The sequence below is a fragment of the Poromitra crassiceps genome, assembly GCF_964638095.1.
Source record: "Poromitra crassiceps genome assembly, chromosome: 27".
In the NCBI taxonomy this organism is placed as follows: domain Eukaryota; kingdom Metazoa; phylum Chordata; class Actinopteri; order Beryciformes; family Melamphaidae; genus Poromitra; species Poromitra crassiceps.
In genome coordinates, this window is record NC_139650.1 from 6,734,471 (window position 1) to 6,752,174 (window position 17,704).

A 17,704-nucleotide genomic window follows, 5' to 3' on the forward strand; every position below is an offset into this window, starting at 1 on the left:
ATGCAAGGAACAAGGGAAGGAGTGGGAGGAGGAGGAAATTCCGAATGGGAGGCAGATGAAAAGAGTGAGCAGCAGCAGCAGGAAGCTGGTGGAGTAGGGAGTGAGTCCTCACCACTCTGAGTAGGGAGTGAGTCCTCACCACTCTGAGTAGGGAGTGAGTCCTCACTCTGAGTAGGGAGTGAGTCCTCACCACTCTGAGTAGGGAGTGAGTCCTCACCACTCTGAGTAGGGAGTGAGTCCTCACCACTCTGAGTAGAGAGTGAGTCCTCACCACTCTGAGTAGAGAGTGAGTCCTCACCACTCTGAGTAGAGAGTGAGTCCTCACCACTCTGAGTAGGGAGTGAGTCCTCACCACTCTGAGTAGGGAGTGAGTCCTCACTCTGAGTAGGGAGTGAGTCCTCACCACTCTGAGTAGGGAGTGAGTCTTCACTCTGAGTAGGGAGTGAGACCTCATCACTCTGAGTAGGGAGTGAGACCTCACTCTGAGTAGGGAGTGAGACCTCATCACTCTGAGTAGGGAGTGAGTCCTCACCACTCTGAGTAGGGAGTGAGACCTCACTCTGAGTAGGGAGTGAGTCCTCACTCTGAGTAGAGAGTGAGTCCTCACCACTCTGAGTAGAGAGTGAGTCCTCACCACTCTGAGTAGGGAGTGAGTCCTCACTCTGAGTAGGGGGTGAGTCCTGGTGGAGTAGGGAGTGAGACCTCACCACTCTGAGTAGGGAGTGAGACCTCACCACTCTGAGTAGGGAGTGAGTCCTCATCACTCAGAGTAGGGAGTGAGACCTCACCACTCTGAGTAGGGAGTGAGTCCTCATCACTCAGAGTAGGGAGTGAGACCTCACCACTCTGAGTAGGGAGTGAGTCCTCACCCCAAGTGAGGGAGTTCAAGTATCACGGGGTCTTGTTCTTGAGTGAGGGGACAACGGAGCGTGAGATGGGCCGGAGAATCGGAGTAGCCGGGAGCAATATATTGCAGGATGGCACGGTGGCTCAGTGGTTAGCACTGTTGCCTTGCAGCATGAAGGTCCCAGGTTTGAACCCTGGTCCGTCCCAGGTCCTTTCTGTGTGGAGTTTGCATGTTCTCTCCATGTTCGTGTGGGTTTTCTCTCCGGGTGCTCCGGTTTCCTCCCACCATCAAATACCTGTATGTTAGGGTTAATACTCCTGTCAGTGCCCCTGACCAAGGCACTGGCAATCAAACTGGATTTGGTCCGCGGGCGCTGGACTGCGGCTGCCCACTGCTCCTAGTTCTAGGAAGGTTCCTAGTAGAGGATGGGTCAAATGCAGAGGATGAATATCCCCATGCGGACAATAAAGTATAACTTGACTTGCTTCGCTTTGTGATGAAAAGAGAGCTGAGTGAGAAGGCAAAGCTCTCGATCTACCGGTCAATCTTCATCTCAACTCTCACGGTCATGAACTTTGGCTCATGACTGGAAGGACAAGATCGCGGATACAATCGGCTGAAATGGGTTTCGTCAGGGGGATGGCTGGCATCTCCCTTAGGGAGAAGGTAGAAAGCCTCCTGGTCACCTCCCCAGGGACGTTTTACAGGCATGTCCAGCTGGGAGGAGACAACGGGGCAGACCGAGGACCATGTGGAGTGATTGCATCTCCACACTGGCCTGGGAACGCCTTTGGATCCCCCAGTCAGAGCTGGTTAATGTGCCCTGCTGGATCTGCTACCTCTGTGACCCGACTCCGGATAAGCGGTTGAAGATGCATGGATGGATGATGGACGGACGGACGGACGTGTAATCTGCCGCAGCCCGACAGACTCACATCTGTAGTGAACACTTTCCTGGTGATAGCAGGGACGCTAACATCCTGAATTTGTATTTCCTGAGACATTTAACCAGCCTACCAACTTCAGCCTACCGTAGGCTGAGGTTGGGGTGGCTGCGTAGTTTTATACTGCCGCTGTGCAACAGTTTGGGCAGGGGTCATGCGCTGCTGGTGTTGGGAGGGTTTGGAAGGCTTGTGAGGGGCTGACAAGCAGGGCATCCTTCTTCTTGGCCTTGTTGCTTCCACGTACCCCAAGATGCCCTCCGGACCCACCGAGCAGTTGAGGATGTCCTCCTTGTCCCAGTCTGGCAGGGTGGAGAGTTTGAGCCAGGGTGTCCTGGAAGACATCAATGAAGCGCTGTCCCCCGAGGAGAGGAGCGCTGTCCCCCGAGGAGAGGAGCGCTGTCCACCGAGGAGAGGAGCGCTGCCGCCAACCGTTTTCACAGGGGGCATCCAGAGGAGACCCCGGTGTTTCCATGTCCTTACAGTCAAGGAAGGGAGAGCCGGGGATACTAGTGGTCCTGCTGCTAAGCGGTTGATCTTTGGAGGAAAGGAAACAGCTGTTTCATCGAGCTTCTAACCAGCAGCACCTCATACCGGGACCTGCGGACCTTGGTAACGGGAGCCGGCCAAGGGAAAACGAGTTTCTCTCCCGCACACTTTACAACGTTAAGCAGGTCCATGGAAAAGGGGGAGGTCGGGGGGAACTGTACACTCCTTCTCTCATTATCCCCAATAAAGTGGGTTGTGCAGCCATGAAGAGGGTGTCAAAACCCTCATCGTCCTCCTCCTCCTCAGATATGAGGCTTGAAGACAGACGGTCGTACTCCTCATAGCGGTAGTGCAAATGCAGGACCTTGTCCCGGGAGGGATAGACTAGGCGGGCTAACTGTTAGCCGTCTCTGGAGACCAGCCTTGACCAACCACAGGGTGTGTCTCCGGAACGTCCAGGCGGGGTGCAATCCATCCTAGCTTGGGGTAGGGACTAGAGAGGATATGATCCAGTCGTCGATGTAGCTTTTCCAAACCAGGAATGACAAGATAGTTGAGTCAAACTATTTGCTCTTTCACACACACAGACAAGCTAACTAGAAAAGCTTTGCAGTCAATCCGGTGTGAGAAAGCTTTTCAGCTAATACAACCGTTGCAGGCTAACAGTTTGCAAAGAAAGCCCAAGCTACTGTAGCACAGCGAAGTACGGCGTCGAAAAAAGGCTAGCAGTGAACCCCCGGGTACCTTCCTTGCGGAGAGTAGCCAAGGATCAAATAGCTGAGTCTGTTTCCAGAAGCAGGATCAATGGAAGCGGAGAGACTAAGCAAGATGAAGGTGGCTCCAGGTGAGCTATTAGCATCTGGCAATGGAAGTTAATCCTTCTGTAGGCAGTTAAGCTAGCTAGCTCCTGGTGCGAGATATGCTTCCGGGCGAGAAGAGGTGAAATAATGACATGTCACTCTGTCATGCTGTGGGTTTCTGTCAGTCAGGTGATCACATGAGATGTTACCTCATAGCCAGACTCCAAAGTGAGTATTATGAGATAGAACCCATATCGGTCAAACCTTACAAGCAAACACACCAATAATGAGATACTGTAACAGATTCAGAACTTTGAGATTAAAATTGCTCGAAAATCATAAGTAAATAATAAATGAATCTTAACGCACAGGAGGACAAGTCCAATCTCTCTCAGAGTGTGGTTTTCCCACTAAATCATACGAGCCTGAAGCTGTTTGACTAACCTCCTGCCATACCGGACCATAGGACGTGTGTGTGTTGGGGGGCGGGGGGCACAAAGACTCCTTAGTCTGCCTCCTCTAGCTAAATGCCAGCAACCCCCCCTCCAAACCCTTTCCTGTCTCCCTCACAGTCCGTCCACTGCAACCATACACCGTCCACCAGTCTACTGCAAGCCCACGACTGCTAAAGTCCATCCACCACACACACATACCTGTTGTACACACACACAGACACGGACACACACACGGACAAACGCACGGACACACACACACACACACACACGGACACGGACACACGCACACACGGACACACACGCATGGACACACGCTGCTGCCCCACACACCATGGATCACAGAGCAACATATGTTCTATAATTATCCTGTAAGAGAAACATTGAGCTGCGTCTTAAGACGTTCTTGTTAAACATTTCATTGACTGCACCGCCTTCCTGGAGGCATTCAGACATGTGTTTTTTTGTACCTACAGCTGAGGTGTAAAGAATGGGACTGGATCTCCCTCTTCACTGGGAATGTTCTATTTAATGTAGCTCAAGCTCCTCTTTACTGGCTCTGTATAATCACAAAATCGTAAAGAAATAACCAATCTTATCACATCACATTATTGTAAAACTATATCTATACCTATATATCTATATCTCTCTCTCTCTCTCTCTCTCTCTCTCTCTATATATATATATATATATATATGACTATTCTATGAACGAACTAACTGAACCTGCATTGCAATATAGGATTTAAATGCATGCTGCTGGGGCGTCCGGGTAATGCAGCGGTAGATTCCCTGCCTACCAACACGAGGGTCGCAGGTTCGAGCCCCCGTGTTACCTCCGGCTTGGTCGGGCGTCCATACAGGCACCATTGGCCGTGTCTGCGGATGGGAAGCCGGATTAAGGGTATGTGTCCTGGCCGCTGCACTAGTGCCTCCTCTGGTCAGGGGGTCAGGGGGCCAGGGCGCCTGTTTGGGGAGGGGAACTGGGGGAATAGCGTGATCCTCCCATGTGCTATTATATGTCCTGCCGGTGAAACTCCCTGCTGTCAGGTGAAAAGGAGCAGGTGGCAACTGCCTGGAGGAGGAAGCATGTGCTGTTGTGCTCATCTACAACACGCCCAGAGGGGGCGGAGCTGCCTGGAGGAGGAAGCATGTGCTGTTGTACTCGTCTACAACACGCCCAGAGGGGGCGGAGCAACAACCGGGACACCCTCGCAGTAACCTGGCGTCACCAGGCTCTTCTCGGCGAGAAAGAGCCTGGCCTCCGTTCACAATTGATTTTGTCACCCTGCCTGGTTCCGGCCTAGAGCCCGCCCTAGACAGGAAGTAACAGCGGATATATAGCTCGTCAACTTTTACGTTAACTTGACAATTAGACACAACGTATCAGAACGGCAAACAACAAAACAAAAAATGGACGTACCGAACGAAGTTTTTGAAGAAGTTCTTGTAGAAACATTGCGGATTCACAATCTCACATCTTTTAAGCCAATACCGAAGCTTTGCATCAGACAATTAATCGAGGAAAGAGACGTCAAGCTAACGGCAACAAAGACGTTTTTTGTCGCACTTCCTTCCGGTGTTCATTCTGGTTCCGTGGTTTACGCCCCCATGACAAAAAGCGGGGTGAAAGGTGCCCAGACGACCCTAGCAGGGAATTGTCCAAGTACAATAAAAGGTAAAACAAAAATACATGCATGCAAAAAGTCATATCATGGAGATCATGGAGTAGTTTGGCCCCACGTAGCAGAGTGCTAACCAGCCACACTGTTTACATAGGCTACTGTAGCTACTTGTTGTAAAGGAGCGGTGAAAGTTGTTGACGTTGGCATGAGTGAGAGATTTCTATGACAAATTAAACAGTGGCCATTTCTTGAAAGGTCTAATGTATAGGAATGAAAAATAAACGATTGGATTTCCTGCCCCCTGATTTTGCTCGCAGGGGAGCTTCAGGAGGGGAAAAGGTTGAAATAAATATCCTGATTTTATTTGAACTTTCCAAGCTACCAGACAGTCATTTCTATAGAAAGCTGAAGTTTCTGGAAACTTTCATGCATATTCTTCTCACGGTGCAATGCACAGTCAGATCAGTGTTTTGGGAATTGTCTGGAAGATATATAGCATGAAATCCTGGCTCCAGGTCCAGGACTTTTTTGAAGACAACAGCCCCTGTTCACCTCGTCCCAGGACAAGTTAGAGTACTTTGGGCGTTTTATAGACAGCTTTCTTGGATATGCTCTTACTAGGGATGTCAATTTTCGGTTAATTTCACTTTCGATTAACCGACGCTAATAATCGATTAACGGTTAACCGTTGACATCCCTAGCTCTTACATCTCAGTGCATTTTCCTCTGCCTAAATGGAATCCAACAACAGAGGGGTTGGTCTGTCAGCTTTACATGCTCCAGAAGACAAAGCACAAAAGACCTGAACAGATGAAGGTATAAAGAGAAGGAAGGGAATTTGGAAGCACAGTGTCACAAAGGAAACAGAGTGACTGCATTTTAAGAAGCATTTTGGCATCTCGTGCCGTTTACAATCCTGCTGTACATTTTCCCCGGAAGCAACAACTACAACAACAACAGCGTCACATGATGCTGAAACTGACACAGTCCATATCGGAGAGGCCTGGATTTCACTTTAGTGCTGCCACCTAGGGAGCAGGAGATGTTAATGCATTCTCCAGATTTCCTCCCTGATGTCTCTCAGGCTCTCACCTGACCCCCGCATCACTCTGTGGCTGCTGCAGAACACATTACTGTACAGCAAGTTACAGCTGCACTTATACGCAATATTTTATATATATATATATATATATATATATATATATGTGTGTGTGTGTGTGTGTGCGTGTGCGTGCGTGCGTGCGTGTGTGTGTATGGACACTCTTCAGCCCATAGAGACACTGCATAACGCGTCATCATTCAGAAGCCACGCCCAAGACGGGGGAAAATGGAAACCCCCCCTCCAATCCTGGCGTTCTCCTATGTCACGTGCATGGTTGCGTGTTGTACAAATAGATCGTATATACGGAAGATGAACACTCCAACTTACTTCCTTGACAGCTAGATCCACATTTTTCTTCTCGCCAATTCTAAATGGCTTCCTTGTTTTGCTCAGGAGTACAAAAAAACTTTAACTGGCGATTTTTTACATTTGTTGTCTGCGCAGCCCCACCACACCACAGCTTTTAGCTATGTTTAATTCAAGGAAAATGACGCTGGTGTGTGGAAATGAACGGAGCTTTTCCCCAGTGATGGGCGTGGCCTATTTCATGCAGTGTCTCTATAGGAACACTCATAGGAAGTGATGAATCAAAACTTAAGTAAAAAACAAGCTGTATCCACTGAGCAGCATTAGTTTGTCATTAGTCTGTTCCTCTCTCATGGTATCTTTGAAGCATCACAGACCGGCTGCTTGGTAAACAGGAGCGAACTTCTCATTGACATTTGGATCTCCTAACATTGAAGTTACCCGGTGCAGCTTTGAAATATTTTTCAATTCAAAGGGTTAAAAATAAGGTTAAAGGTTAAACTAGAAACCATCTTGCGATGGGATCACACCAGTCACGACCTTTCCCTGCTTCCTACCTCCCTACTTTGGGCCCCCTTGCTCGGACCCATCTTCCACCTCGGCCTTCATTGTGATTTGAACTGCACCCCTGTAAAGTTTCATGACCCGTGTTCACAAAATATGTCCACAGACAGACACACACACACGCACGCACGCACGCACGCACGCACGCACGCACACACACACACACACACACACACACACACACACACACACACACACACACACACACACACACACACACACACACACACACACACACACACACACACACACACACACACACACACACACTATAAGGTGAAGACAATACCAGCCACACAGCCGGTAATAATATAAATAAATAAATACATAAATAAATACATAAATAAAAATTAATTCCCTTAATGTGATATTACACATTATGACACTATTCTTTGCAATTTACTAATTGGAGATGCAGTCTTATTCCTGTACCTGGATCCAGCCCCACTATCTTCTTATGTCAATCAATCATTTAAACTTTGGAATTTTGGAATTGATAACTGCAAATTTCAAATCGTCATGCGGTTAATGAGAAATCTGGAGATTTAATCCAGGCAAGGATGCTCCTGTGTATGGCAGGCCAAGGAAAAGATACAGAGAAGATGTATTTCAATCAGCTTCTTTTTCAGCTCTGGACCAATCCAATCCAAAGTCTCTACATCCATGCTTGATTGAGTTTGACTGATGGGACACATCCAATCGATCTGGCAAGTTCAAACTGTTCCTCTGGCAGCTCAGGTTGGCTCAACCCAACCAAAGATCTGTCACAGAGCTTGACATGTCCATTCATCTCACTCTGGCTCACAGTTGGATATATGAATAATGTCAGCTGTAGCATGAAGTCTGTAGTTCTGGATCAGTCACTGGCTGGTATTCTGCTTTATTCTCCCTGCCCACACAAACTCCCTCAGGCTGCAATGTCCTTAGCAGCCTCTGTCTGACTGTAACACAGACAGACTGCAACCTCTATCTGACTGTAACACAGACAGACTGATGCCTCTGTCTGACTGTAACACACAGACAGACTGCAGCCTCTATCTGACTGTAACACAGACAGACTGATGCCTCTATCTGACTGTAACACAGACGGACAGCAGCCTCTATCTGACTGTAACACACAGACAGACTGATGCCTCTGTCTGACTGTAACACAGACAGACTGCAGCCTCTATCTGACTGTAACACACAGACAGACTGCGGCCTCTGTTACTGACTGTAACACACAGACAGACTGATGCCTCTGTCTGACTGTAACACAGACAGACTGCAGCCTCTGTTACTGACTGTAACACACAGACTGCAGCCTCTGTCTGACTGTAACAGACAGACTGCAGCCTCTGTCTGACTGTAACACACAGACAGACTGTAGCCTCTGTCTGACTGTAACACACAGACAGACTGTAGCCTCTGTCTGACTGTAACACACAGACAGACTGCAGCCTGTCTGACTGTAACACACAGACAGACTGTAGCCTCTATCTGACTGTAACACACAGACAGACTGCAGCCTCTGTTACTGACTGTAACACACAGACAGACTGCAGCCTCTGTCACTGACTGTAACACACACAAACTGCAGCCTCTGTCACTGACTGTAGACATGTATTTCCTCATATATATATATATATATATATATATATATATATATATATATATATATGTGTCTGTCTGTATATATATATATATATATACTGTATATAAGCAATATTACTGCAGATTCAACTTGACTATATGCATCACCAAAGTGACTATAAACACACACAAACACTTCTTCAGGGGTATTTTCGTTTTTATACAACAGTTACCAATGTATGTGTGATTGTGTACTCAACTAAAATTTTCTCCAAAGTAGTCCTGGCATAAGAATAAAAACAGGAGAAAACAACACGTATCTCAAACTATAGCTCCCTGGTTACCAAACCCGCCCAATCGGATTGCCTGACAGAAAATAAACGTTTTATAAATATTAACTAAGAAAGCCACAGCTCCCACTTATCTGCAGTGTTTACCAAAGAGAAAGGTGTGTGTGAGAACGCTGCAGTCCAGCAACAGGTGATTATCTCCTTATCCACACAGAGAAAGATAGAGATATACAGTAGCGTACGCAGTGCACTGTACACACACTCCCTCTCATGCACTCCACGACCAATGGTCAGATAACAGACCCTTGATGGAGTGCACACACGCACACACACACACACACACACACTCACTCATACACATCAACATAGGCTACACGTCAGCACCTTTTTCAGCCGACATCTCTTCCTACTGTAGATTCACTCTCAGGTGAAGTGAATGTATCCGTGGCTGCTCTCTGGCAATTGATTACTTCATTGAATAACTGATTGATCAAGCGGTTTCCCTTGATGTATTCAAGTAACCTTTACTGGAAGATCTGTCTGTGGGCTAAGTGCATCACTACAACATCTGGAACTTCTACTGTACATGGATGGACAGGAGCTGAATGAGACGAAGAACGAGAGCAACTTGAAAAAAGCTACAGGAGGACTACTTGACTTCAGGTCAGCTCCCATAGGGAAAATTGAGAAGCCATCATAATCATTCATTGCTGCTTTTTTTTTATAGCCATTTCATATCAGCAATACTTACTGCTAAAGTAGTGCACTAAATCGTATCTGTGTTTTTTTTTTTTTTTTTAATGGTTAGAAGAAATCAGAATCAGAATAACTTTATTGACCCCCGGGGGTAAATCATGTACTCGTGATGAAAATACTGATGTCTCTTAGAATCCATGAAACTCAAATTCTGGTATATGTTTTCATAATTTTAGTTATTTTGTAAGTTTCCATGGTCTAAACTAGGTTCCGTGTCCTTTGGGTCCATAGAAGCCAATTAGAAAAGGTTTTTTGTCCGTTGTGGAAAAGATGACTTTAGACAGATAGTGGCTCCAATACAGCAGAGGAATGTCCATCTGATTTCAACAGACCATCAAGATGTAAGATGAAGCCAGCTTGACCTAAGGTGGACAGCTGCCTGCATGGCAAGCCTCTTTCTGTTGATTTCCAAGCTGTCAGATTTGCTGGACTGCTGCTGGACACTAGGCTGTTTCACTGCTCCAGACAAAACATCTGCATATGTTGAAACAACCTGTGTTTTTATCATATTTTATCATCAGAAATATGACGAAAAACTACTTCACAAATTTCAATAAACCTATCTGTGGAACTGTTGCATGCCCATTATAGATTTCCAATGGTGATAACCCTAAAATGATCTGTAAAGCAATGACAAAGGAGCTGTGTAAACATCCTGGAACTGACGATGGTCCTGAGGAAGATCCTGAGGAACGCCCCCTCCTAATATCACTAGAGGCTCCGCCCAGCATGGACGAGCCGGACATTGTCGAGGACGGCAGGAAAGGTGAGAAGTTTCGTTTTTTTTAATACTTTTCTCCATTCTCACCTCTGTTGTGCTCGGCCGATTCCCCCTGCTGTCCCGGTCATTGCTCCACCCCCTCTGCCGATCAGGGGGGAGCCGTAGACTAGCACATGCTTCCTCCTATACATGTGCAGTCGCCAGCCGATTCTTTTCACCTGACAGCGAGGAGTTTCATTGGCAGGACGTAGCAGGTGGGAGGATCACGCTATTCCCCCCAGTTCCCCTTCCCCTTGAACAATTGCCCCCCAGACTGACCAGAGGAGGCGCTAGTGCAGCGACCCGGACTCATACCCCACCGGCTTCCCACCCGCAGACACGGCCAAATGTGTCTGTAGGAACGTCTGACCAAAAGCCGAGGATGTCGGGAATTGAACCCGGGTCTCTGCGGTAGTACTAGTAGGCGAGTGGTGCGTTTACCTCTACACTACCCAGACGCCCTAGTAGAAGACGTCATGACTAATGCGTTGCTTCAGCTTGCAATAGAGACAGTCTGCATGTCTGGGAACGCCCATACAGGCTCTAGGAACTCCCACAATAGACGCTGGGTTAGCTGGCTCAGCCTTGCTGGGGGCGGGGTCAGGGTGGGGTAAATTAAATTCCCCCGTTCTATCCATTCAGCAAAGTTAGAATTTAGCTGATAGCCTAGCCCAGGCAGACACGATCGGGGATTTAACCACCGCAGTAAACGCACATCTGAGCAGACGTCTTGTGTTCTGCTCTAGAACCCCCAAGCCCGTACTTTAGAGCCGCAGCACCGTCTTTTGGTGAGTCAGCCCATGAGATATATCGGTGGTTTTACCCCACTCGCGCGCCAGCCGTTTAACATTTTGTGGGCGTTCCCAGACATGCGGACTGTCTCTATAGTTTGGACGCCAAAATAAATGAAATGCCCACAATGCAAAATCAATGCATAGGGGTCATGTGGCATCACGCAACGTCAAAGAATTCTACAGAAGGCACGGTGGCGCAGTGGTAGCACTGTCGCCTCACAGCAAGAAGGTCCTGGGTTCGATTCCCGCCTGGGACGCTGTGGGCCCTGAAGGTGTGTCCACATCCCCATGTCCTCAGTGACCACTGCCCAGGTGGGGTCATCAAAAAGGGCCTTTCTGTGCAGAGTTTGCATGTTCTCCCTGCTCACTTGGTCAGAACGCAAAAAAAAAAAAAAAAAACGAAAGAAAATCTATAGGGAGACGGAAATCGACTCCCATGTGAAAGTTCCTTCAAAACGTTTTGAATGATTGCCAGGGTGAAGGAAGCAGGTGTGAACCGCTCAGTCCACAAAAGTGTAACCATTAAAACTAAGAATCACCTGGTCACAACCCTCTGTGAACTGGGCACAATTATACAGCATCATAAACTCAGATTTTATCGTTTTCTTTTAGGGCGGTTAAATGCTCAAGTAACTATTCAATATTTCCCACAAAAAAAGGCATATTGTTCCCATCACTCTAAATATAATGACGTAATTATCTCTTTGACTTTATGTTTTCAAGTTCTATGACTCACTCTGACATGACGCCTGATAACCATCCTGTGACCCCCTGGTGGGGTCGTGACCCCGGGGTTGAGAACCGGTGACAGGTGTTAGTGGATGACCTTTGACCCTGTTGTCGGTGTGCTGTGGGAAAGTTTCTACGGCTCAATTTGACAACTTGTTAGCATGACACGAGCTCACATAGACTGGTTGGGCTTCACACTTATAACGTATAAAGTCTTGTGATCAAATAAAATCGTCTCCACATCAACATATTTTATGCTATAAAATATAATGTATTTGAAACAGTTGCCAATGTGCTACACCTGGGTGATCGTGTATCATTTCAACTGGCAGCAACAATACCACCCAGATCTATGAAATCATCATACCACAATGGATTAAATGGATGGATTAAAACCAAATGTCAAATAAACTCGGCTGACGTGCCCATTGAGACAACATGGAGATATATTTAAATAGGTTCGTATTAGTTTGCTGGTTTGCTAAAAGTTTGTATTAGAGTTAGCAAAGGCTGGTTGGGCTTCAATTGAGATCAATAAATGCATTAGAAAGGGGCTGCAGTGTACTCCAGTATAGGATAGAGGTGGCATCGACACTGCCTGAGATATGGGTTTTATTCCGGCTGGCAACACAACACTAAAAACGTGTCAACTCATGATACCAAAAGAAGCCACTTTGGATCAAAGTTGCTGCTACCAAACGGCAAACAACACATGGAATATTTAAAATGGACTTCCCTCTCACTTAAAGGATGAGGCCGGTGGTTTTTAATGCATTGCCTACCGTCAACAAATCAAAATAACACTCAATGTGTTTCCTCTATTCCTGTTACTTTATGACTTCCCACCTACCGGTTTTAGCTGTCAAACTTTGCATTGGGGCCAGAATGTATGTACAGTACAGGCTGACTGAAGCTCACTGAAATGTACGTTGTGTGACTGTGGAGGACATTTTAATGAGCTTCAGTCAGCTTGTACATTAGGGGTGGGACAAAATATCGATACTCACAGTATCGCGGTATTTCCACACGATACGTTATCGATACACTGGCACCAAGTATTGTTTATTTATTTATTTTTTTATTTTTTTAATAAACAGGCTAAAATATTATGCTGTGTGTGGTAGTTGAAACATAGTTTCAAGTTGACGTTTATTTATGTTTGTAGTTGAAACAAAAACATAAATACTGTAGGCTACATGAATGGAAATGTTTGATCATTAATATCTACTTTTAGAAATTATATAGGTAGGTAGGTTATATAGGTTTTCTTGTTTTAATAATAATAATAAAAAGACTTAATGTGTAACTTTTCCTCCGTGGTATCGAAAATGGTATGAGTGAGTGAGTGAACTCTGAGAGAGTTCATGTCAATTCTGCTAATAAATACATAATACCTGCTTCTTGCCTTTTAGGGGTATTTTTTTCTCTTCAATTACACAGATATCGTGATGTATCGTAGGTTAAATTTCTTCCAATATATCGATTATCGCAGAATCGCTGTATCGTGATAATATCGTTATCGAGGGCCAAGTATCGTGACCATATCGTATCGTGAGCTACTCCACGATTCCCACCCCTATTGTACATACAACGTGAGCCCATTGACCTTATTTTGTTTTTGCCCAACTTTCCAGAGCTACTATGAGGAACTAGGGGTCGACCGATTATCGGTTTGGCCGATTATTATGGCCGATATTCAACATTTTGCCGATTATCTGTATCGGCATTTTCATTGGCTGTTTGCCGATATAATAATTCAATAAAAAAATGCGCTAATTTGCAGCTGTTGCGGCTGGAAGGAGCCTCTCCTACAGTACTGTAGTTCACTCTGTGTGATCTGGAGCAATGTCCCTCCCACAGCGCTATCTGATTGGTTACACATCGAGCAATAGCCTATCAGAGAGCTGCTCAGAGATGAAATCTGACACCTCAGTGCTCCAGCCTGCAGGCAGGCCGTGGCCGTCTGAGCTGTGCTGCCTCTGTGGAGCGGACTTGACTAGTTGGCTGTTGCGACTGTGTGACAGTCACAGTGTTAAGGTAAAGCTGCAGATATTGCCATGCCGAAGTTGTACTAAAGTTAATATACATAATAATTACCTACGCATTTCAAAAACACCACGATCTTATGAGCGATTCGTATGAAGCGCAGCCTCGCACAGTGCAAAGTGTGTGGAGATAGGTCTGTCTATAAGTGAGAGAGATGAAGCAGTATCATTGAAAATGCGCGCGTGCACTTTGTTGCAGTGATAACGATAAAATAACAGAGATTATTTGTGTACTGATAGCATATATCTTTGAGTAACGTTGGTGCCTGCTGTGCAAGTGCAACTCAAACTTATCACCGTCCACCGCTGTTGAAGAGGGCAAAATAGCCTAGTAACCTCACAAAGCAGTGTATGGGGCACTAGTTTTTAATTCCATAGTAGCGTGCGTGTCCACGGTGTAGCGTCGCTCTTTTTGAATCAAATGGCCATGGTTGTCAGTAGCGAAGCTGTTTTATTGATCCAGTCGCGTTGCGTGTCCGAAAAATACATTGGCAGGCAGGCATGTCTGGGCAAGCTGCAGCGGACTTTTTTTCTGCTCTCTCTGACTCTCTCTCTGCTTGGAACAAGGAACCGAATAAACTAGGACGAGACATTTCGTCAGCGGACTCTAGAATGAAACAAGGAACCGAATAAACGAGGATGAGACATTACATCAGCGGATGCACGGATGAACGTGTTTGTTTCAGTATTCTCCTTTGAGAGCCTGGGGGTGAGGTTAGTGTCAGGTGTAAGCGGAGGGAAACCCTCTATTATTTTGTTACTGTAGTGAGTCGGTGTTAGTTTGTTAAAAGTATAAGTCCACAGCTTTATCTTGATAATGTGCCCAAGTCTCCACTAGATTGAACAAACACACACACACACACACACACACATACACTTTGATTCATATCAATATTAATAGAGTGAAGTGTAGTTGGATAAACTGAAGAAAATGAATTTCAACAACGGGTCGTGTTATTCTAAATTTTGACACCAAGATTTAAATTTTTACTGCAAACATATATCGGTTCCAAAATATCGGTTATCGGTGTCTTTCATTGCCGATAATCGATATCGATATCGGCCCTGAAAAACCCATATCGGTCGATCCCTATGAGGAACAGCATGGATTGCGCTGAGAAAGAACTCTACCAATCAACATCATCATTGGTCAGCAGCAAATAGGGCCAGACTTTAAAAAAAAAGTGAACTATCCCTTTAACACTTGGTTAATGAACACATGGTTTGCATTTCATTAACGCTATTATCATATAACTCCTATTACCCAGCGAACATTGTCAACAAAGTCTAGTATTACTTGATGCCAATTTTTTAAATATAAAAAACATGTTGAAGCCATTTATGTTAATGTACATGATTTAAAATATATTCCTGTCTCATCGTTTAGCTGTGGTGTTCTTAGGCGGTGGGCTGTGAAACCACTCGGTCGGAGTCCTTTTTTAATGTAGCATAAATTGTTAAATCTGGGTATAATGGGTCCATGCAACACTGCCATATACTGTATGGGAAGTTTCAGAAAGTCATAACGTATAATAATGACGAAATGGTGTCTAGAGGACTTTTCAAAAAAATGTCCCTGTAACGTCTTCGAATGTCCCACAATAACGTCCTGGGAACCTTTAAGGAACCCTACACAATGACATGTAGCAGCGGACATTCAGAGGGGACATTTTTTCCCCCATGTTTTTGGTGGGGGTTTCCTATCTGGAGGGAGGGAACCCCAGGGGAGCACGGGGAGAACATGCAAACTCTTGAGGACATGGGAATGGGGACACACCCTCAGCACCCACGGCGTCCCAGGTGGGAAACGAACCCAGGACCTTCTTGCTGTGAGGCGACAGCGTTACCACCACTGCGCCACCGTGTCCCCCGGTGGGGGGAGGGGACATCCTGCGGACGTTGTTTTGTTAGTAGGCTAGGATTATTATTCTTGTTATTTTTTAATTAACCTTTATTTATACAGGGGAGCCTCACTGAGAGCAATGCTCTCTTTTTCAGGAGTGCCCCTGTTCACATTACATACGTCAACAGTACATTTACTGGGTTACATTACGATAATACACAACACTGCATATCTTTAGACTGTGGGAGGAAACCGGAGCACCCGGAGAAAGACCCACACAAACACGGGTAGAACATGCAAACTCCACCATGAAAGGACCTGGGGGGGGGGGGGATTCGAACCCACGACCTTCTTGCTGTGAGGTGACAGTGCTAACCACTGAGCCACCCAAATGATATTATATCATTTTGGAAATGCCTAAAAGAAACACCAGCGTTGTCGGTAACTCGCTCAGTGATAGGGGAACCCCACCCGTTGCCTTTGTGTAACTTTGGTAGGTTGGTCGAGAAGGGAGAACGGAGGAGAGAAATTGAATTAAGAGGATGGGGAATATGAAGGAAGAGAGAGGTGAGTCAGACAGGCCCTCTCTCTATGGGACGTCTGTCTGTGCAGTAGTACTGTGTTTAGAAAGCCCCGCAGATCTCTGACGCCGGCCTGGGTCGGTCCTGACGGAAAAGACATTCTTCAGGGTTCCTCATGTGGAGTGGAGGAGAGAGGAAGTGAACGATAGGTGTATACAGTAGTTGAGTGAATATGGAGTAGAAAGGGAGAGAGACTACAGGAGATATAATAGAGAGAGAGAGGCTATAGAGAGCTTAACAGTGACGAACTGCTCCGGTTTCTAGGGAGTGAATTTCCTATGAATTTCTCCATCGACGTTTCAGACAGTTCATATAAGAGTTTTAAGCCTGGAACAAAGCCAACCAGCTGCATCAGCACCAGAAAACAATTGACTGGGGGAGCACACGCACGCATTTGTGTCTCTGCTCTATGGCCACGATTTACCTCGTAGATGGTTGGCTTGGTTCCAGGCTTAAAACTCTTTTATATATAAGGGATGTTCTGCAACGTCAATGGAGAGATGAACGAATGGGAAATTCACTTGGAACCCGGAGCAGCTCAAAAGTGGCCGGTCACTGTTAAGCTCTATAGGCAACTCTCCTGCAGCTGAAGAGAGAGTCTCTTCTCTGTTGCAGACAGTCTGACTTGATCTCGCCTCCAAGACGAATAAACATCTTTCCAAGTGAAGCTTTAGCATCAAAACCCTCATCTAATTTTTTGAGTCTGCTGCAGTCCGGGGATTGTTTTGACTGCTGCATAGTGAAGTCTGTGAGAGTGTGATAATCTGAGGTTGGTCGGGGAAAGAAAACGTTGAGATTAAAGCAACAGAGGAAAGTGAAAGTGTGAGATGAGAGGGAAGGGGGGAGAGACAGATCAGTCGACACATGTGGCCAGGTTATGTATACAACATACCTCAGAGGGAGACAGGACTATTGGGTTATCTATACCAGGAGTTTTCAAAGTCTGAGACTATGAGCCTCCCCTCAGACAAAGCCTGGAAAAAGGTGCCTCCCCGTAGTTTAGTTTAGCTAAATTCTTTGATGCCTACTATGGGATCACGATTATAATTATTTGATAGCCTGATATTGCTTATTTTTCTAGAGTTTTTGTGTATTCATATTTCTGTGAACTTTCACTTTTACTCCACCACATTTCCAAAATAAAATATATACTTTTAATCCATTAGCTACATTTTACATGATCCTAAGTAAAATCAGAAGAAACGTGGT

The 17,704-nt window shown here is 45.9% G+C and overlaps 2 protein-coding genes across 2 annotated transcripts in view; one reads left to right on the top strand and one right to left on the bottom strand.

The window, feature by feature from the left end:
* The window catches only part of LOC310799171 (matrilin-4-like), a 77,620-nt gene that overhangs the window by 55,337 nt on the left and 4,579 nt on the right, over positions 1–17,704 (bottom strand).
* LOC310799403 (recombining binding protein suppressor of hairless-like protein) overlaps positions 10,374–17,704 on the top strand; it is a gene marked incomplete at both ends in the record, with an annotated part of 48,626 nt that continues 41,295 nt past the window's right edge. Inside the window, one exon of the mRNA XM_083661991.1 lies at positions 10,374–10,509. Within this exon, the coding sequence (XP_083518117.1) occupies positions 10,374–10,509 (136 nt within the window). The remainder of the gene's footprint in view (positions 10,510–17,704) is intronic.